This window comes from Orbicella faveolata, unplaced genomic scaffold (genome assembly GCF_042242905.1).
Source record: "Orbicella faveolata isolate gen_17 unplaced genomic scaffold, um_ofav_v1 contig_13, whole genome shotgun sequence".
Classification (NCBI taxonomy): Eukaryota; Metazoa; Cnidaria; class Anthozoa; order Scleractinia; family Merulinidae; genus Orbicella; species Orbicella faveolata.
The window spans coordinates 7,941,042-7,961,893 of NW_028301540.1; the positions used below are offsets into that span (position 1 = coordinate 7,941,042).

The window sequence follows — 20,852 nt, forward strand, 5'->3', positions numbered from 1 at the left end:
CTGCTTTTGGGAGCTTAAGAAACGCCGAGGACAACGTCGATTAAAAAATGATCTTTATCTTATGTTTTACCTACGAATCTCGCGATACCCTAAAGTCGTTTTCCTTTGTTTCATTTTCCTTCTTGTCAAAACCATCACGAAATTGAATCTCGGACAGGGCGAAACATTTGAAATAAAAATAAAAAAATTAGCTTTCGTGGTTCAAGTTCTCTGGACAACGCAGAATTTCGTCATTTCACGTTGTTGTTTTGTACTGAACGGCAAAGAAATGTACCAAGAATTATAACGGTCGTGCACAGGCCATTATTCTGCTCATTAAACCTTTTGTTTAGCGACGTTCCCTTTTCTTTACATAGACCAGTTGCGTGCTGCGAATGCAAATTAACGCTCCAGTGCGTGACACAAATAGATGACAGATGTCATGCACTGATAAAGATGCCTGCAAATTTTTTCGGCAACGAAACAATCCGGAGTCTATGTTCTAAGCCAAAAAGCGGCCTGCATAGTATTAAAATCAAATCAATCTATGTTGTAAGTCCTATCTTGCAAATTTTCTTAATTTCAAAATTCGAAATGCCTCTCAACAGTGTCTCGACATCCATTATAGTCTTAGTTCCCACTCCAAACTCGATCCAGACGACATCTTTACAAACAGCGACGTCATAACAGGGCAGAACTTTACTGGGTAGTTTTGCGCTGTTGTCCCAGTTAAAATCTGTTCTTTTTTAATACGATGCCCAGTAATCGAGCGATCGAGCAAGTGAAACACTTGGGCAGTGTTCACAAATCAGATACAGCTACGCTTCACGTCTGAAGAGCGCACATTCGAATCCACTGTACGTATTCAGTTAAGTTGCCATGTAGTTACTACAGTCCCTTTGCAAATAGATGTAAGACGCAAATTCGAAAAAAATCGATTGTACTAACGAACTAAAAACTAGGATGATCACATCTACCCATCAATGAACAATAATTTCAAACGTCAATTTGAGAAAGATTCCTATTAAATAATGGTCAGGACTCACCTTAAAGCGCGGTCGAATCGCCGCTGATGGCGTGTCTATAGTAACCAGTGCTGGCTCGATGGACAAATCGAACCAGGAAAGTTACTTCACGATATTGATTGTCTGTAGAAACGAAAGCAGAAAGAGCGATATGGTTCACCTTTCTTCGCTTCCAACAGGCAAAATCAACACGCCTAAAAGTTGACTTCAGGGTACCACGTGATAGGCCCAAACATGGAAAGCTGTTCAGGAAGTGTTTAGGTTTGTCTATCGGCCCTCAAAACGCCGTTTCGGATAAACAGGAATTTAAGGCTAGTTTTTGGAGATGTCTTAACCAATATTTAAGTTTGCTGGATTCGTTTGGCCGGCCTAGCCACAACATAAATAGGAAAAAATATTGATAAAAAGATAAATGATAAAAAAGATAAATGGATCAGCTATGATGAATGACGACAACGAAGCACCATGACTTTGTGTATAATGGTCTACAATAAACAAAATGAAATGAAATGAAATGAAATAAAGTGCTTTTTTTCTTCATCACTGAGTGCGGGAGAATTTAAAGAAGTCGTAGCATGATTTTAACTTCCTAGACGTCACTCCTGATTGGATCACTTGGCATACGATGAGGCAAAGAGACAATTCGCGTGCGGCCCTGATCCTGTTCGTTTGTGTAACACGGTTTTTACCGATGTAACATATGTTTTCATCTCATAACACAAGCTATGCATGTTGCCTTGTCATACCCATTTGTCACGTGGACAGCTTTGGATTTTATAAAGAGAAGCATGGCTATATTTTTGTTGTTTACAACTCGCAGGTGCGGCTGCGGGTTGTATTACTGAAACTGCTTTCTCAGCACATTCTAAAAGGGCGCCATACCTACGTGCCACGGCTTGTACCTCTAAATCAATCATCTTAATCAATATCTAGACGAAAACAACAGATTATAGTAATTACATTGCTTTGATTTCAAGCGACTATCCAATCATTTCTCAGTTTGCACTTGCGATCCAGTAAACACTTGGCAGACAAACATTTCCAAGAACTGCACTCAATGTCTATTTATAAAACTGCTTACCGTAGCACCATTCAATTAATTTTGACATGTGTCTGTTATCAAAAATGCTGACAGACACATATTAGTCCATGAGCATGACGCTAAAAGACACATAAGGCAAGCAATAAAATTTTTATTTTGAATAATACAGTAGACTTTTATTTATTAATACGAAACATCCAAGACCACCATGCAATCGCATGTCAATAAGAGGCACAAATGTCACGTGAAGTTTTCTTTAGCTTTCCGATATGATTCTTTCAGATGCGATTCACGCACCCTTAAGAGTTCCGGACCTCCTCTTTTCCAATCCTGAGAGTGCCAACTAAGCGAAAAGGAAACACATACTTTCCGGGCGGTCTCATAAGTTACTGACAAAGTTCCTCGGGACTTTCCCGCGGTTATCGATACCTGTACAACTGAGATGATTTGAATTTTAGTGGAATGAAAAACCCAAAACATGAAACTGACAATTCGCCATTGAAAGAGCTGATAATGTCTTCCTACGATGCCAAGATTTCCTGAGAGACAGACCGAGGGCTGAATCGTGGTATTTGGGTTTTGTACCGCAAATTACACCAATCGCGGAAACAGGAAGCTTCTATTTTAGGAATCGAAAGTGAAAGTTCCACTTGACAATGCGTGACAAGGGGTTTTTTCCCTTTTCACACCATTGGATAAACAGAGACGCTGATGCCACTCCACTCGAAAGTCCTAAATATAACAATTACTGAGCGTAACTGATACAGACCAATCAACCTAACGTGCTTGGAACTTGTATCACGCGAATACATAGCGCGGGAATCATGTGATTCCAAAAAAAAAGCAAACAGTGCTGGGTAATCAATCGAAAAGGCCGAAGTTTTGATATTCACTCTTTAGAATTAGGGCCCGGACGCACTGGGCAAATTTTTGTTTATTTTGCGAAAAAATCTGTCATCAATTCCCTGAGACAAGTGCGTCCGGTGATTTTTAGATCTACCAAATTTTGTCAAGGCTTCCCAAACTTCAAAGACGCCGTCGTCCTGCCTCGGAGCAGGACAAATTTTTGTCAGGCGTGAAATCTGATAGATTTGTCAATTTACACGCCATGATTTGAAGGAAAATGTCAATCAAGAAAATTTGATCTCTATTTTTAGTCGGAGTATTTCAGTCCGAAGCCCGCCAAAATTAAATTTATATTTGCGCGGCAATCAACGATAAACATGGAAGATTCGTACCTCGGTATGCTCCATGACGATCCGTTCGCACAGTACAACTATTACGGTTCCCAAGTCTACATTAACGTTCCAGCTGCATCTCCAGGACCACGCTCTGCTCAATTTGTACATCCGTATGTCCACCCGAGTCAGCCGAGTACAAGTACAAGTGCAAGTTTCTCGACTACATGTAATCAAATTGAAAGCGCGCAAGCGATGGTGTTAATATCCATGTGATTGACACTTGTGGTTAACAAATATTTTGCTGTGATTCAGTGCGCCCACGCTTGACTAATTAAAAATTTGGCAGAGACAAATTTTGTCGAGATTTTTGAAAGGGCCAAACAAATTTTGTCAGTCCAGTGCGTCCGGACCCATAGACAGTTTGACTTTGGACTTGAACTGTCACATTTTTCTCTACGACAGAAAAATTACATTATGAGCCAGAAGTTCATGATTATCAAGAGGAACGCAGCCAGTTTATACGGAACACAAATCGGGGACGGAGACCGTAAGCGCGCGCCATTTCTATACAATTTTTCTATGTTTAGAACAAATTGCGCCATCGCGTGCAGCACACACGCGTACATGCTGCGTAGATTTTTGCGGATGTAGGCGGGGGAAATGGCGTCCGAAATTTCCGAAATTTTAAAATTTTTGGTCCACAACTCAATACGTTTATGTCCGTTGGAATTTTGCTTAAGTATTTTCGTCGTAAAACGCTCCAGTTTGAGTGAAGTAAGACCGTGTCCAATTTACGCTTGTCGCGCTTTATATCACTAACCAAGTTGTGTTCCGCTGCTTCTTCTACAAGAACTCCAAATTACTCCACTCTAAATTTCACATATAATGAAGATTAACAGCTTTTCCATAACACAGCGAAAAACTAGTTGGATATAGTCGGATATAGCGGTGTTTTATAACTTCAAAGTTTCCCTCCTCTTACCAGACGCTTGCAGGGATTTCGCCAGAGTCCATCGCGACCGAAAAGTAAAACAAAATTGCAAGTTTGAGTTTCGCCTGAATTATAAGCAACGTTTGATGTTTTTTCATCAAGGCCCAGTAGTCTGCCTCTGTAGATACTGCTCAGTTTTGTTTGAGTAAAAATCAAATAAATTGTCTGTTGTCGATGAATATTAAGGAGGGCCCACTGATGCGTGTTTTGCACAGTCAGCAAATTTGACCAATTGGACCGGCACTTTCGTGTATACGTAAAAACGTACATCAAACTCATACAATATTTCTATAGTTTTTAAATATGTATTTAAGGTTGATAAATGTTTGAGAACTACTTGTACGCGTCAGACTTTCCTTTCAAAAACTTTTGGAAACTCGCCAAACAAGCAGAAACAATAAGAAACCATCAAAAACAGGTTTTGTTTATGATTAAGCATTCTTTGAGAAACTCACAAATTAACTCGATACCAGAGTAGGGAGTTTTCTTGCTAACGCAAAAGCGTACGCGTAAGCTTTCAACTAGCGCGAGAAGATCTCATTATGCCGGCTTTGCTTCCTTATTATTGTTTTTTAACCGCAAATAAGAGGGGGGCATGGGGTGGCGGCGGGCGGGCCAGACAACTTCAGACCTCAGTCTCCCGTTAAAAATGCAACCTATACAAAAGCGAAACACATAGCTGTCAGACGCCTCAAGAGTATGCGGTAACCATTATCAAATGAGTTAATTCTGGCTGTAGCCGGTTTATTAATAACAAATTTCCTCGGTTCTTTCCCATGGTTTTCAATTCTTTTTATGAGCTAGCCTAATCGGATTTATCGGACGAAAAATCCCGAAAAGATACGAGAACTGAAATCAGGGTCATTGTATGATGCCAATATTGACAGTTAGGTTCAGGAATATAAACAAAAAGCAGGAGAACATAAAGCCCCATATATTAAAGTCAGCTCAAACAGAAGTAATAACAAAATGAATGAAACACTGGACAGTAGACTGTTTTTCGGTATTTGAAGTTTTGCCGCAATTCGATGCCGGCAGAGAGCAAAAGTAAAAGGTGAAAGACGCCTTGATGCGTCGGCAGGCTTTCATCATCTCGGGGGTTTCCCGTTTTCATAATTATAAACACAACCTTTGATCCGTAAGTTGTAAAGATTAAATATATAGATGCTTACTTTTCTTAATTATACGGACCACTAGATCTCAACCTCACGAAAATAGACTATCAGTAGTCCCTTTTTCTCTCGGTCCGTCGTGAGGACGCGAAAGAAAACCTTGAAGAAAAAATCCCGGAAAAATTGCCGCGTTGTCAAAGTTCGAGATAGGTGTGACGTTCTACCTCGCTTTCCGAAAATAGAAAGCTTTGTAACCAGAGCAAAGCAAAGAGTAGGAATTGCGTCTCGCAGGCCTTGTTATTCTTGTAATTCTGCCAACAGGCTTTGGAAAGAGTTTAATTTATAGAGTATTTGTTTGGCAAAGCTATTCGCCAAAGTGAATTGACTGAAAGATTGAAAGAGAACAATGTAGCGGCATGATAGGCTCGGTTTCTGCTGTTCTCTCGAGTCTGGTCTGATCGAGCCTATAAATGTATAACATCCATTTCTGGAAATTCGGAATTGGTAAAAATCAGAACAGGAAGGGCCTGACATCGAAATGGTTTTTGTCGATGAATCATTTAGAGATATTGGTGAAATCTGGATATCTCTTGAGTTTACATCAATATGTGATCCATTTTACCCGGAACTTTCTCAGAATAGAAATTAAACATTATACAATACGTAGTGCATTTCACTGAAAAAAATCTTTTCAAGCAGTCACGTGCTGTTCGTGATAGACTTCCAGTAGTCCCTCTTTCGCTCAGTCCGTCGTGCGTGACGTGAAGAAAAAAAAACCCTCGAGGAAAATGATAGCCGCGCGAGATCCTGGCGGCGAGAAGAGCGCGAAAGGAAGGACTACGGAGTTTGACGTTTTATCACTGAGTGAATTTTCGGTGCGAATTTCCAGTCTAATTAACCGGATTCAAGTAATAATAATAATAAATAATAAATAAATATTTATATAGCGCCTATCCACGCCTGCTCTAGGCGCTGTACAATTCGCCAAAATGAGCTGTACCAATCTTAATTCATTATCTTGACGTCCTTTAATTATCAACACACGCGCGTTAACTCATTGCTGTTGACTCGTCATTGCAACTTACTTCCCTGTTAAAACTTATATCTAACACTGATCTGATCCCGTAATAACTGGGTCACGGTTCGATATCGTTCTCATCTTCATTGCGGTTAACTAATTTAACCAATCGCAAGTGATCTCGATACTTATACTGCGAGCGCGAGCGAGGGTGCGCCACTGCGTTCAAATATTTGGGGAGCGGGGATAGCGCTCGTCTCTCACCAATAAGACCCGATTGCTCCGAGGGTTCTTCTCCTGCCGGGTTCTCTGGTTTTCCTTTCTCCACAAAACCAACATCTCCAAATTCCAATTCGACCAGGATAAAAAGATCCGCATGAAAACCAGCTAAGGCTGATATGGCTTCCTCTCTAAATGTTGTAATTTATTTATTGATTTTACTTCACTGGATTGCAATGTGCCGGTTGAATGGCGAACTCAAATTGGTTGTTGTACATAAAAAATGGCTAGGAACTAAATCGGCTATCGCCTCGTGTGCCACTTTTTTGTTCTTACGAGGTTTTGGATGACGTCTTCTGTGATCGATTTCTGAGAAGCTGTGGAACATTGTTAACGACGTCATATATGCGTCCACTTTTCAATTGATCATAAGTTAGAACCAATCAAAATGAGCGAAAAATTCGATATATTATAAAACATAAGCTATAACAGTTCTCAGTGCAACGCAATCAAATTCACCACATGTAAACGTGTACCATATTTGAATAAAGCACGCTGATAGCGCATACAAATCGCTTCGCCGGAAATTTATTTCTCGCATGAGAGGGTTGGAGTAGAGCGCCAATCTTAGAATACATTGGTTCATGCTTTTAGCTTTATATTATCGAGTTATGATGCACTTGGGAGAGGTGCTCTTGAAAGCTTTTAAACCTCTCTTTAGAATTGCATGCGACCAAACTGAAGGCCATTTCAAAAAAGAAAGAAAACAAGTCCATCACCGGTGTCTAGTCTGTTTCTTTTATTTAATGACCTTTTCACTAATTTGGACAGGAGACGTGGCAACACGCTAAACTGTTAGCCGTGATAGGCTCAAATCAAGAATGCACCGAAGTAATCGTGGTAGCCATTGAACCAAAATTCGACGCCATTCTGCGGCGCTCCCCACGAATTGATCTTCAGCGAGATGGTGTCACCAGCTTTAAGGTCAAATACACCGAAAGCGTTCCTTGGGCCTTCCGCTCGCCCAGTTTCCGATCGCTGAAGCAAGGTAACGGCGTTATCGTCATTCACAACAAAAAACACTCTCCCGAGGCTCCTGAAGTAGAGCTGTGCATAGATGTAGTACTTTGCAGCCCTGGGCACTGTCAACTTTCCGTCACGGTACGTCATGCCACCTGCAAGATGACTACGACTGTCACTGGTTGACCAGTCGGTGATCACTGAAAGGTAAATTAAATTTGTGTGGAACAATGTTATGTTGCTCTTTTTTGTTGTTGTTTTTGCCCCCCACTTAGTTTTGGCATTTGCCAGGTGTCTGTATTGATGTCCACGGGACTGTCCACACTACGCCGGGGGAATTTGAAGACGAAGGTATCATTTTTCCTATATCATTGTAAGCCATCTTACGTTAAGTTGTTTTTCTGTAAATAGTGTGCAATAATAAAAACTGAAAACTAAAACATTCTGAAAACGCATCAGGTGTTTTCCGTCCAAGCTACCCTCGAAGAATTTGAAAAAGCAACAATCACCGGTCATTTTGGATTTGTGTTAAAAGAAACTCGGGGAGGGAAATCACATCATTATCGTGACTACATTGTTTTCAAAAGGCCCCGTTTTCAAAATGTTTTGTTTTCCCTCGAGTTTGAAGAGCGTTTTCGTGACGGATTAGTGTTCACGGTCGGCCTTTTCGAATTCCTCCGGACTCAGTGGACGGGCCTAAACCAGTTACAGGTATAAAGGATGATATTTTGATGGGAACTCTGCAATGTTCAACAGCTGCTGGACACAATGTACAATACTCGCTTGAGCATAACGGCTTCCGATTTTCCTTTTCTCGTACGTATTAAATGAAACCACACTAACTATATGTTTCAAAGAAGGAGAAGCAAAACTCAAAGCATACCTGTGTTGACTGGATAGTGGACTACTTCTAAATGAGCTCCCACAATGTGAGCGGACGGTTTGGGGGCCTGCAGTGAATTATACAGAATACTGTTATCTCATTGATTTTACCTTTCAAGCTTCTCAAACTCATTACTGACTATTTATCAAGTTTAAACAAAGGAAATCATGACCGTGACAGTGTTTGGATGACTGATCGTAATTAGTACAGATTTTCTTCGTTTTCTCGTCAGTTTTAGTTTCGATTGAGAAGAGCTATCAAATATTGAAGTCAGTGTTTGACCACATTTCCAAACAATTCGGAGTTCGCAAAAATACCCCGCTTCGCGTTGTATTTTCCACTCTCTTCTCGGTGTTTGGGAACGTGGTCAAACACATTCTATAGAGTTTGATATATTTCATAACCAAATGTAATCGTAAAGTTAAGTTAATTTGGGAATAACAATTGTAACAACATCTTGGCTATTTTTACGAACATTTTTTGCAATAAATTTTCTCCAATACTTAACGTTTCCTTTCGGTAATTTCGCTTCGACGTTGTTTCGGGCTTACTGCATGTCTTCGGGGAATCATATTAAATCCACGAAACAAAACAGAAAAAAGGGGGCCAATAATCTGACTTTAAATTCCCAGGATCGACCCTCTCGTTTTGTAACGACTATTGTTTGCCATCTTTCAAAGAACAGCTGAAGGAGCAACGTTTGATTTGCTATAGCAAAACACTCCAAAAAAAATTGTTTGACTGGATAATTCTGAAAGACGCAGTAAGTGTGTTTTGTGTTTTACCTTAGAAATCACCTTTAATATACAAAAGTCATTTTCAAAATTACTTACATCCCGAGTCCTTTCCATGAAAGCAGTGAAGCCAATCAGGGTAAGTTTCAGTGAGCTGAATTGTAATATAGTGCTGGCCTAAATAATAAACAATTCAGTTCTCGGCAGATTGTGAGATTGAAAGATGAGTGTACCTTTGGCCCATTTCATTTTCACGAAAAGCAAAAATCAAAGAATCGAAAACAGAAAGCGTAATTTTCAGTTATTGCTGGTTTTCACTATCATGACATCGATAGAAACTAAAAATCGTAACCATTCAGCAAATAAGTCAAAGCCAAAAAGTCAAAAATCTGGGATATGGTAAATTATGGCTATACAAACGACCTCGCCTAAACTGAACTGGTGTTCAACCACTCAGCCACTTTGTTGTTGTTGCTTTGTTTGTTTTGATTTGCGTTTTACTTTGTTTTGTTTTGCTTTATTTGTTTTGTTTTGTTTTGTTTTACTTGTTTTTCTTTGATTGTCATGTTTCCCGAGTGACTAATTGATTGCCCGATATAGATACTTGATCTCCAAAACCGACCACTCGATCGTGAAGGAGTCATTTGCCGCATGATAAATTTGTAGCTCTCAAATTTGGCGCACGAGCGAACCGTAACATATTCGAGACAAATCGATCCCGAGAACGAAAGGTAGCAAAACAGAGGTTAAAGCTGACGAAACCTAGCCAAAAGAATTAAGAAGCCAAAAGTTAAAAAGGTGTGTAGCGTAAATGTCCAAGAAACAACTTCAAGAGCTAGATGTACTTAAATACCTCCTAAATCACGCGAGAAAATGAAGAGTTTAATAAGGGAGACCTCTCGAGACCACCGCCACTTCAACAGCACATGGTTTAAATGCATCTGAACAAAGTACGCGCGTGAAATCTTTCTAAACAAAACAGCACCTTCGTAGTTATATCTTCTCAGAGGTTTTAGTGACAATCATGCTTGAAATAACTTCCAATTGTTGCGTTCTAATTAAGACGGATTCCGCTCAAAGTTCGAGCAATAAGTGCAAAAATTATTTACTAAAAATCTACCGATAGCATGGTAACTTTTTGAATACTATTTACAACATCTCACTGTAATTTATTTCTCTAGGTGACCCCGCGATTAAATCCCCAAGCATTCTCGAGAAATTTAATATCAAACCTCGTAAGAATGCTTAAAGCGTGCGTTATTGTGTTTTCAACTAACGCGAAACGTCCGTTTTAATAGAAATATTGATAACTTCAAGTTCAATTTTCTCTCGCGGGGTCAGCTTGAGAGCTAAGGTCTCGATAAGATCTTCCTACCTTTATTCAAAATAGTATCATGCCATGAGGTTTTTTTGGTAACTTAATTTTTGCCATTATTGTTCGAATGTTGTGCGGAAATCGTCTGAATAATTCTTTTGATGACGTCAAACAATCAGAACTTCAAGTTGCACAAGTGATTATTCGTTGCCAGAAGTTAAATGGCCCAGTGAAAATAGCTTTTTCATCAATCTCTGGTCGCAATACTCACTTTTATACACCTGTTATTTCAAGAGAACAGAAAACAATCAAAAAACGGCAGGTATTAGTCAGGTCATGCTAGAACTAATGGAACATCTTTTATGAAGTCCTAAGGAATCTCGCTTGCGTGAAGACGTGGAAAGAATTCTTCTCTTCTTCAGAACCAGAACTCCTCTGTTTCACGCCCTCAGTAAAGGTGAGCGTTTAGAATTGTAACTTTATTTATTATTACTCGATCTAGAAATACAATACGTTTCTCAGCTGATAGGCTAGCAAGGGTTTTATCAGATACACAGTATATCTGGTTAGAAAAGAGCCCGAAGAAAATCCACTCGCCGATTGGTTTAAAATTGTGTTTCTATTTAACAAATAGATTATGAGCTCGAGATTTCTGTCACGAATAGAAATCCAGAGCGAATTAATAATCTAATTGTTTTAGTGCAAATCTGCGTCTCGACTAGTAAATTATCTATATCCTCTTCACAGATGCTTCGAAAACCTAAAGAAATGACCGCCATTTTGTCAACAACCGCACACTGCTAGGCTAATCACTATCTGCAACATAATAGATAGTGAGTAACGTAGCCAATCAGAGGACGACATTTGTGATAGAACGCTGGTAGATTTTTACTTATGAGTTTTAGTATAAATCTACTAGCGTTCTATCGCGGATACCGTTCGCTGATTGGCTACACTACTCACTATCTATTCTGCTGTAGATAGTGAGTGGCCTAGCAGTGTGCGCTTGTTAACGAACTGGCGGCCGCTTATTTGTGTTTCTGAAGTGTCTGTGAAGAGGATTTACGGAAAGAGTTTTGAACGACTGGTAAATTTATACTAAAATAATTAGTCTATTCGCTCTCAATTTCTATCTGTGATAGCTGACTCGAGCTGCGCCCTCGTCAACTATCACGCAATAGAAATCTCGAACTCCTAATTTAATTGTTAAATAGAAATACTCGGAAAGCTTGGAAACACTCACCTGTCGGTTTGTGTTCCCAAAGCATTTCTCATTCTCCCAAACTTCGAATGGTGCTTCTATATCTCGAGGGAAACACGCTATGTATTTTGCATGTACAATTAAAAGTTTGAAAAAGGATAATAGGAAATTATATCGTGGCATAACATCACTGTTCCTATCTTTATATGCAAAGAACTGGCGCGCGTTAAACTAAATAGAGGAAGCACGACTTATTTGAATTCTTTGACGTATGGGTTTAGTTCTAATCCGCCGTAGGAAAAAAGATGGCGACTGGTACAGTTACACATAATTCTTAGCGCACGGAAACTTAAACAACGCTCATAAAAAATGCACCCAAACGTTCTAAAACCTTCAAACCTAGAATACACAGTGTCGTTAGCAACTCTACAACGAACAGGCCTTGATGTTGCAGTTGTTGATGAATCGAATTCAAGAATTGGAGAAGCGGCAGCCTAAGCGTGGACCATCTGCTTCTGGGAATGGATGGGCCCGTCAACCCCGTTCAAATAATGGTTTCTACTGCTACACCAGCAACTACGTCGTTGAGAAGGCGACCCAGACGCCGATTCACTGCATAAAATCGTCTGTATAGGGAGCCTTCCTCAGCTCGTACACAGTCAGTATATCTATTGGTATAAGACAAATATAAGGATGCGGCAGGATGTATAAGGTCCGTATAATGATCAGTATATTTCAGGGTTGGCCAAGAAACATACCAGGATCTTATACACTTGTGGCAGGATTCCTTATATGTCATTATACATGTCAGTATACATCATGTATACTGTGTGAAACAGGAGGTATACTGGCAGGTCTGTGGAAGGTGTGTATACGGAATTTTACAGTTGCGGCAGGATTCCTTCTATGTCAGGTCAAATGTCAGTATACAGTATGTATACTGGGAGAATCAACGGGTATACTGAACGTGGCGTGGACGGGACGTGTACTGATTTCGTATATCTTATGGAAAACGACCTCTTGTTTTCAGCTACAATGAAATTTGTTTTCGGGATTTCTAGTGGCAGGTTTTATGGGTATTCATTTTGAAATCTTCGTAAACAAACACCATTTACTTGTGTTCCTCTCTGCTGTTTATTTAACATTTGCAAATAAAAATCTACTTGATTACTATCTTCATGATCTCCTGAATGTGGTCGAAGCTTTTTCATGCTTCTTTAAGTCTTAGTCTACATGGAGTTAGAACTGTAATTGTGATAAGCAACAAAACAACTATTTTACACATAAAGTAAAATGTCTTCCAATGACGTTTCGGATACACGTCGAAATAAGTTAAAGCAAAATAATTTAGCAAACTTCATCAAAATTTAAATCTGCATCATCTACACTCTGATCACTTCGTCATCACAGGCTTCGTTGTCATTTCTGTCAAAGGAAAAAAAACAAGTCAGCTTTAGTTCTATGACGTAGAGAATAAGGTTTAAGTAAATGACAAACAAAAACGAGGAGTGGAATTTCTTAAATACCCGAAAAAAATTGCTTCCCAGACTTGTACAGACAGTATTATTCTGTATATATAAACACCTTACCTTCTACTCGAACCATTTCCTCTTCTCGTCTGTGTAACTCCTCCTTCCACTCATCTGACAGGGCCCATTTCGGAGTGTTCACTGGGGGCTCCTTTTCAACTGGATAGCCCGTTCTGGTCGTCGTCCTTTTCCATCTCTTATTCGTTGCCTGCTCGGCTTTTTCGCTGCGTTTGTCAAGTCTAAGAACAAAATAAACTTCATTAGTATATGCAGATCATTGTAACTTCGTGTGATAACGATCTTGCGGCCACGTTTTACTAAAAGCTACAAAAGATTTCCATTTTTTTGGCCTGTCGTGAGAAAATACACAAAATGGCAAAGCTTCTGGACGGCGCAACATCATACGCAAGGTTGTATTCGAGGGAAAAAACTGCTGCCTCAAAATATAGTTAAGAAAAAATGCACGTTTTAATGAGTTCCTATTGTAACTCTAATTCTGAGGTTTTTACCGATGATTTTGGAGAGATACATGTATTTTAGTATTCTGATAAGAAAACACTTAGAAATACAATTAACTGCAAAGAGAAGCGAAAGTAAACTACGTATACACGACGTTTCGAAATCATATTGACGCCATTATCGAGTAAAGACAAGAAAATAACAGTCGAGATGTTAATTTCCATCAATTACACCTATCACACTATAAATTAACATCTCGAGTCAAAATAACTTCGAAACGTCGTAGTTTACTGTTGTTTCTTTTTTTTTAATCAATGATATTTTAGTAAAATCGATTATCAGTGTATCGTAGAAGTAAGCTGACACTTTAGAATGTAGGCTAATGCAAAGGTGTTTGTTGCATGAAAATACTGATTAAAAAGATGTGTACACATACAGGGTGAATTCGAGACTGACAATCTATTTTTCAAGCTTACTTGCTTAGGAACGCTATGATTGTTTCACTGCGGTATTTGGGGGGTCTAGAAACCCATCCTCCTCCAGATTCGCTGGCAGAGTCATCATCGTCTGTTGACATGTGATGTTTACTCAAGCTTGGGAAAGCCCGGGACTCTTTCTCGTCCTTTACGAAGTTTCTTCTTCTTTCATATTTCTAAACAAAAACAGATATCCATACCCTATTAAAACTCACTGACAATGTAACAGATTTTGCTAAACATTAAGTCACGCATAGCTGCCATTTGCCGAGAACAACAAGCTGTGAAGAAAATTATGATACATGGGTCTTTACATTTTCTTAGTAATTTTTCTACATGCAATGTTAAGAGTTTCAATCAGTTCCAGTTTCAGTGACCTTTTGTACAAGGCACGCAATGCAACAGGTTTTTGGCTCAATAAGGGAATAACTGTGAGTCCGCTGTGATGCCAAAAATGTCAGAACAAACGATATGTGATTGGTAAAAAATATCTATCTACTGGTCAAAAAACGGTGAATGTCAGTAAACTCGTGAACTCTGACTAATACCATGTAGCCCGTACACTAGTAATTTCTCTCAGAATCACATACCTGTTCTTTTCGAAGGTTTTCTCTCTTCTCTTTCTTTGTGTCATCGGTTATCTTACCCAGAACAGTTCTGCGAATATGTTCATGATACTTTCTGGAAGTTCCTAAGCATACAAAGAAGAAAGAAGAGAGCATTTCAGGTCACAAATAAGTTCAGTCGTGCGGTACCGACTTAGTTACGGTCTTCTTCAAAAATAGATATTCCCACTACCATTTGCTGCAAATGGTATTATTTTAAGTACACTTTTTTAACTTGTGCTTACTTTCGACAGCTGCTTGGCTAAAGCCACTCCTTCGACCAAGTTCACTGACAATAAATTGTGTTACTCTCTGATTATGAACATTGCTGACTCTGCAAGCGCAAAAAAAATATTGACTTCTTTTAAGTCCATTTTATTTCTTGGTCTACATGGAATGAAGGCAACGTTAAGCATAGTTATGACAATAGGCCATCGGCAAGAGTTAAACTCCCCCCAAAAAGAAGAAAACAACAAATGCTTTGCTAAACGATCTCTTCATGAGTAGGTGCTTTCATACGCCGGGTCCACTAAAGCATGCTTTAACAGTTGTCACTAGCACACTTTGGTTACTGAGCGATTAGCAACGAGCTCGAGGCGTAGTGAAGTTGACTATTGTTTATAAAAAAACAAGGACAAGTTGTCAGAAGCTTTGGCTGAAACATGTACAGGGTACAAATGTAGTGTTAGAACACAAACTTTGATAAAGAACCTTAAACTTGTGGTTTTTTCAAACCAACACATGTACATTGTAGTAACATTTGAATCATAAGTTAAAGAGAATAATAATTTTACAGTGTAAGAACTTCAACTAGGGCTGCTGTTTAACTCATTATAATAACTGATCGATCAATCTATCGATTGATTGATTGATTGCAATGATTGATTGATTGATTGATTGATTACTTTGGTCAAACTAAACTAGCTACTGTCTAAAATTTGAGGCAAACTCACTTTGACTTAGCTTTCAAAAAGTGATTTGGATGCTCGCATAGGGAAACCCTGAAAAACTGGACAATTCATTTTATTTCAAAATTCTTGGTATACATGTACGTGTAGATTGATAGGCAGCTTTATTGGCTTTAATTGGACATGTTAAATGGCGTGGGTGCAAGACACTGTGAAAGATATAGGGTAACCTCAAGACAAAGAGCTGAAAATTCAAACCAAGACCTGAGATCAACACTAAGGGCTCGTTCACACTTTGACATAAGCATAAGCATAAGCATAAACATAAGAAAAATATGTGTGAACCGGGGTTACATAAGCATAAGGATGGCTATTGCGCAGGTGCAGTTCACCTCTCAGGAATCAAAGATGGCAGATAATGAAGTCAAAATTGGATTGTTGCTACTGTTAAGCCATAGAAATCGAAGAAGAAGATTGCTTATGCAAAGACAAACACAAAGAAAACCGAGAAAGGTCTCGATAAGAGATATTTTTACGAGAAGAAAGGCACAAGGCGATTATTATAACCTTGTACAAGAATTAAAACTGAGAGACATAGAATTTTATTTTGCCGTACAAACAAGGATAATTGTGGACAGATTCCGCCAACTTTTCATTCACCTGCGTCGCCATGTTTTCAGCTGACAGATTCTGACAGAGCAAGCCTGGATTTTATTTTTGTGTATTCCGCTGACAAGAAAACTCTGTATGCTTACACTTATGCTTATGTATGCCCGGTTCACACTCAAGTATTCACAACATAAGCATAAACATAAGCATAAGAAAATGGAAAAAGTTCCATTCCTTGTGCTTATGCTTATGCTCATGCTTATGTAACTCTGGTTCACACATATTTTTCCTATGCTTATGCTTATGCTTATGTCAAAGTGTGAACCAGCCCTAAGTGTTGACAGGATTGATGACCAAAAGGTTTTATCACATTTGGAAAGCTACACTGTAAGCACCTGGGTTTCTACTGCATGCAAAAACATACTTAAGATGCCTTTGAGAGAGGAGAGAGTTGTGTTGCACATTAATTAAGTTTACAGTGTAAACAAAGTATGAAAGGCTGCGAGGGCCAGACCTTGTGGGCTTAAAAACATCAAACTGATTCAAGCAACAATGTTCAAGGTTACAGATTATGTTTCATTTTGCACTGACAAAGGTAGGCAAGTTCTAGAAGCCTTTCATTTTTTTGCTAGATGTGGTGTAAACTTTTTATGCATTAATTAATCCAATCAAAATTTGAGTATCAAATTCAATATTGTTCTGAATTTTCAGCTCTTAACCTGAAATGAGTGGCTAATAGCCACTCTGAACAAACAGAATGAACTGATTCGATAACTTCATGTAGACATGCAAACAAATTCCTCCTTAGGCTAATAACCTAAATGAGTAATAAAACTCAATTTTCAATATTTACAATAAGGAATATGGTTAGTACAGTGGAACCTCGATTTAACGAACCTCTTTATAACGAGGTCCTCAGTATAACGAACGATTTTCATGGCCCTAGTAATAGCAGACTATACGGAAAAGAACCTTGAAACAACGAAACCCTGTTATAGTAAACATACTAAAAATGCCAATTCCTTGGCACTTCACTACATCAAAGTTCCACTGTAGTTTGACATTACTATAGCAAATTGTCTTGAAATTTGTAGTGGTCATCAGTGGAACAGGGTTTACATGTACCTTAATATAATGTATATATAAAATAACAGATGACGAACTGATCAAATGTAGATTTGACTTAACATTTTATTACTATTTAGTTTCGTACTACACAACTTGTGTGCAGTACTCATCGGATAAAATTTGCCAAATGGGAATTTACATCATTACACCGATTTGAAATGCACGAGTGACCATTGGAAATGTGATAGCTACAATAAGAGAATGCTTTTACAAAACAAAGGAAAGTTGGAAATTACGAATAAACTCTGTTATTATTGAAATACAAGAGAAGATTTAAAATTTAAAATTTAACATTTTTCAGGAGGAATTCGTTTGCATGTCTACATGAAGTTATGTAATCAGTTCATTCTGTTTGTTCAGAGAGGCTAACTCAGGTTTATAAATAATAAAGTACTTCTCCCAGAGGCGTAGGTTACATCGATTTGAAGCAGGCTTATATGGGGCAGCCTCCAAGTGACTTTGACAATAAATCAAAGTTCAAAGTCACTTGAAAGATTTTAAAGCAAGCTGCCCCATATAACCCCACTTCAAATCGATTTAACCTATGTCTCTGGGTGAAGTACCTTGTGAACCTGAGTTAACCTCTCTGAATAAATGGAATGAACTGATAACTTCATGTAGACATGCAAACAAATTCTTCCTGAAAAATGCTAAATTTTAACTTTTAAAGCTTCTGTTGTTACACAATAGTAACAGCATTTTTCTATAATTTCCAACTTTTCTTTTCTTTTCTGTAAAAGCATTCAGTTATTGTAGCTATCATATTTCCAGCGGTTGCACGTGTATTTCAAATCAGTGTAATGATGTAAATTCGCATTTGGCAATTTTATCTGATGAGTGCTGCACACAAGTTGTGTACTACAAAACTAAATAGTAATAAAATGTCAAGTCAGATTTACAGTTGCTCAGTTCGTCATCTGTTATAATCATGCTCTAGTTTACTACTGAGCACTCTGAAAACAGATCTGCGAATCACCTTGTTTCTATATAAAATATATAGAGACTGACTAGTGAAATGCCAAAATTTGCTTGCCAATATAATTTTTCAAAAGCTCTTACAAAAATAAATCTTAAAAAGTCTCCATGTTCCCCTAAATAGTCATAAATACATACATGTATCTTGTAAGCCAGGGTTCTTCCTCACAGGTTTTCCTTTTTTTCTTCAAGTAAGGAGGCCAGGGATTATACTGTACATACATGTAAGGCATTACCAATTTTACTTTATCCTATGATTAAAATACAATACGCATAAAAGGTTAGTTAGTTTATGTGTAAATCCACACTGGAAAACCTCAAATCAAGCTTGCAGCGCTAAGGAAAATATCATAATAAATCAATCAGTAAATTTTACACAGTAGTTTGATTTAATGGTTTAATTCACCATCATTCCCATTGCTGTCCCTTTTGAAATCAAGGTTACATTAACTTCCAGTGAATAGCTTCTGCTTGATAAAGAAACATTTACAACGAGAGGCAATTCCATACATCTTAAGCAAACTTGACAACTGAACTTTACCCTGGAAACTTAAGCTTAACTTACTCGTACGTACAAAACAACCCGGGAAGACAACAATGACTAACGTTTTACCTGTTGTTGTTGTTGACTTGTACCTCCGTGTGTATCGATGTTTTTACCAGCTGTATGGCACCAAAAACTGCTTGAAATCGTGCACAGAGAAGAAGTGAAGGTAAACTGAATTTTGTCCGCCAAAGTAGAGTTTTTAAACAGTGAAAAAGGACCTAGAGATCGATGCAAGCTTCAACATTTCACATCTTTCAAAAAGGACGCCAAAAAATGGCGCGAGAACCGAGAGAACCTGGTGTCTAATGTGGAAAACCGCTGATCGGTGCTTTTTGAAGGTCAGACACTCAGAATGATGTAGGTCGTTTCTCCCATTTCGTTACAAGTCGTTTCGAAACACATTTAAAGTCATTTTCGTTTCAAAAGTAACCTCGCGGAAAAAATCTGATTAAAGTGCTTTCGTCGTCATAATACGTTTTGTGATTTGTTGTTCAAACGTAATGCAATGTTGATATGATGGCAGGAAGTCGACTGAGGAAGCTATTGGGCCGTTATTTAGGATTTTCTTTGCCCTGCGGGCTCTGGAGTTAAACTCATCCCACAGAGAAAAGATATTCGTCAGAAGGTCTCAGGACTTTCTCCGCTGAATACACCAAAACTTCTCCGAAACGAGCTTGATTCTTCTTACTAACCAAACTTTGCGCAGCTTTACGTGTCTCTAGTCAGTTTAACTTTGAGGAACTTTACGTATCCCGTAGTGTCCAATTTGTGGTTTCGTGCTGTGCAGTACTTAACCACTTCAGACGAGACGGGTCATACAAAGATAAATCGCTTTTTAGTGATTATCCCGAAAACGTCGGTCAAAACCGAATGAGGGGAATTCGAAGTTACAACAAAGTGTGTAAATTTCTTGACTGAAGCAAAACACATGCGCTGCGCCGACAACATGAACCAAAAAAGTACAATTGTTCTGGTCAACGAACGAATACACGGTCGTGCTCCTGCCGTACACCCATATTCGATAAGAATTTTCCAGGTCCACGTCACGGTTGTACACGCCATGAATACTCTAGAATTCTATAGCTTTGGCGTCAAGATCACGTATTCGAGGATAAACGTATACACGCACAGATCGCACATACTTTGAATTCATAGTCCAAATTTTGCTTCCAGGAGAATGCTATGCACCCGAACTGTTACCTTCTTTTATAAATTTTTTTTTACAAAGGGTTCGCCATCATACTCTAGGAGTACGACAGATGTGTGGTATACTATAACGAAAATCCACGAACGATTATGAACGAAGCGTATTCCACCATATTCGACACGAATACTCCAGCTGTACGTCACGTTTTGTGTACGGCTTGAATACCCAAGGATTCTATTGCGTCACAATCACATATTCGAGTCTAGAATACTCTAGAATATTTTGGCTTTCACGCAGTGGTGACGTGTTGTGTGCGTCGTGAATACTCCAGGATTCTATGGCGCCACAATAACGTATTTAAGACTCGAATACGCTTATTATCGTCAAAGCGGAGGGAGAGAATTTCATTTTTCTGCCGCTTGCGATGAACGCTTGAAGAAACAACAGCCGAGAAAAGCAAATGGTCTTGCAATTTTCTGAGAGCGAGCTTAGCGCCTCTGAGCAAGGTCTTCATCACGGATCGTGACAAAACTAAGTGAGACGAATTCTCTTGTACGTATACGAAATTTTCCATAAAACGAATTTATATGATTCGTGTTTAGAAATTTTACTAACAACCCGACTGGAAGAAATATTGGTGGGTAACTTTCGTTGAAGACACTCTTCATGATTACGCATGCGCTGATGCTTTCGGACTTACAGCGGTAACCACAATGATGGAATACCACTAGTCGGTCTAAATAAATAGA

The 20,852-nt window shown here is 38.7% G+C and overlaps 3 protein-coding genes across 7 annotated transcripts in view; all 3 read right to left on the reverse strand.

The window, feature by feature from the left end:
• Window positions 1-3,493, reverse strand: part of LOC110047141 (uncharacterized) — a 30,342-nt gene extending 26,849 nt beyond the window's left edge. For 4 of the 5 annotated variants that reach the window (XR_016205919.1, XR_016205916.1, XR_016205917.1 and 1 more), the window contains exon 1: window positions 1,026-1,363. The gene's annotated coding sequence lies outside the window, so the exon portion shown is untranslated. Of the gene's footprint in view, window positions 1-1,025; window positions 1,364-3,284 lie in introns of those variants that run through there. The other variant, XR_016205918.1, reaches the window with a different exon arrangement.
• Window positions 3,494-7,345: 3,852 nt separating this feature from the next.
• LOC110047103 (uncharacterized) lies at window positions 7,346-9,412 on the reverse strand. Its single transcript, XM_089283819.1, has 3 exons — window positions 9,304-9,412; window positions 8,471-8,537; window positions 7,346-7,787 (listed from the first exon to the last, which is right to left on the reverse strand). The coding sequence occupies exons 1-3, from the start codon at window positions 9,319-9,321 to the stop codon at window positions 7,438-7,440; spliced, it is 435 nt and encodes a 144-aa protein (XP_089139945.1). The 5' UTR covers window positions 9,322-9,412; the 3' UTR covers window positions 7,346-7,437.
• Window positions 9,413-12,830: 3,418 nt separating this feature from the next.
• On the reverse strand, window positions 12,831-19,297 carry LOC149114829 (uncharacterized). The gene is made up of 7 exons (XM_089284455.1): window positions 19,023-19,297; window positions 18,548-18,660; window positions 15,035-15,123; window positions 14,775-14,875; window positions 14,185-14,360; window positions 13,310-13,488; window positions 12,831-13,145 (listed from the first exon to the last, which is right to left on the reverse strand). Exons 2-7 carry the CDS (start codon window positions 18,640-18,642, stop codon window positions 13,114-13,116), a joined length of 672 nt encoding a protein of 223 aa, XP_089140581.1. The 5' UTR covers window positions 18,643-18,660; window positions 19,023-19,297; the 3' UTR covers window positions 12,831-13,113.
• Between the last annotated feature and the right edge of the window lie 1,555 nt (window positions 19,298-20,852).

What these genes read in the sequence shown, in the direction of transcription:
- LOC110047103 (XM_089283819.1), bottom strand. An exon ending in CCACTATCCAGTCAACACAG is followed by an intron (nt 7,788 to 8,470) that starts GTATGCTTTGAG and finishes TTTACCTTTCAG; the next exon opens with TGATCACCGACTGGTCAACC.
- LOC149114829 (XM_089284455.1), bottom strand. Translation starts at nt 18,642, where the DNA reads ATGCCTTACATGTATGTACAGTATAATCCCTGGCCTCCTTACTTGAAG. An exon ending in AAAACCTTCGAAAAGAACAG is followed by an intron (nt 14,361 to 14,774) that starts GTATGTGATTCT and finishes GTTTTTGTTTAG; the next exon opens with AAATATGAAAGAAGAAGAAA. An exon ending in ATCATAGCGTTCCTAAGCAA is followed by an intron (nt 13,489 to 14,184) that starts GTAAGCTTGAAA and finishes TTTTGTTCTTAG; the next exon opens with ACTTGACAAACGCAGCGAAA.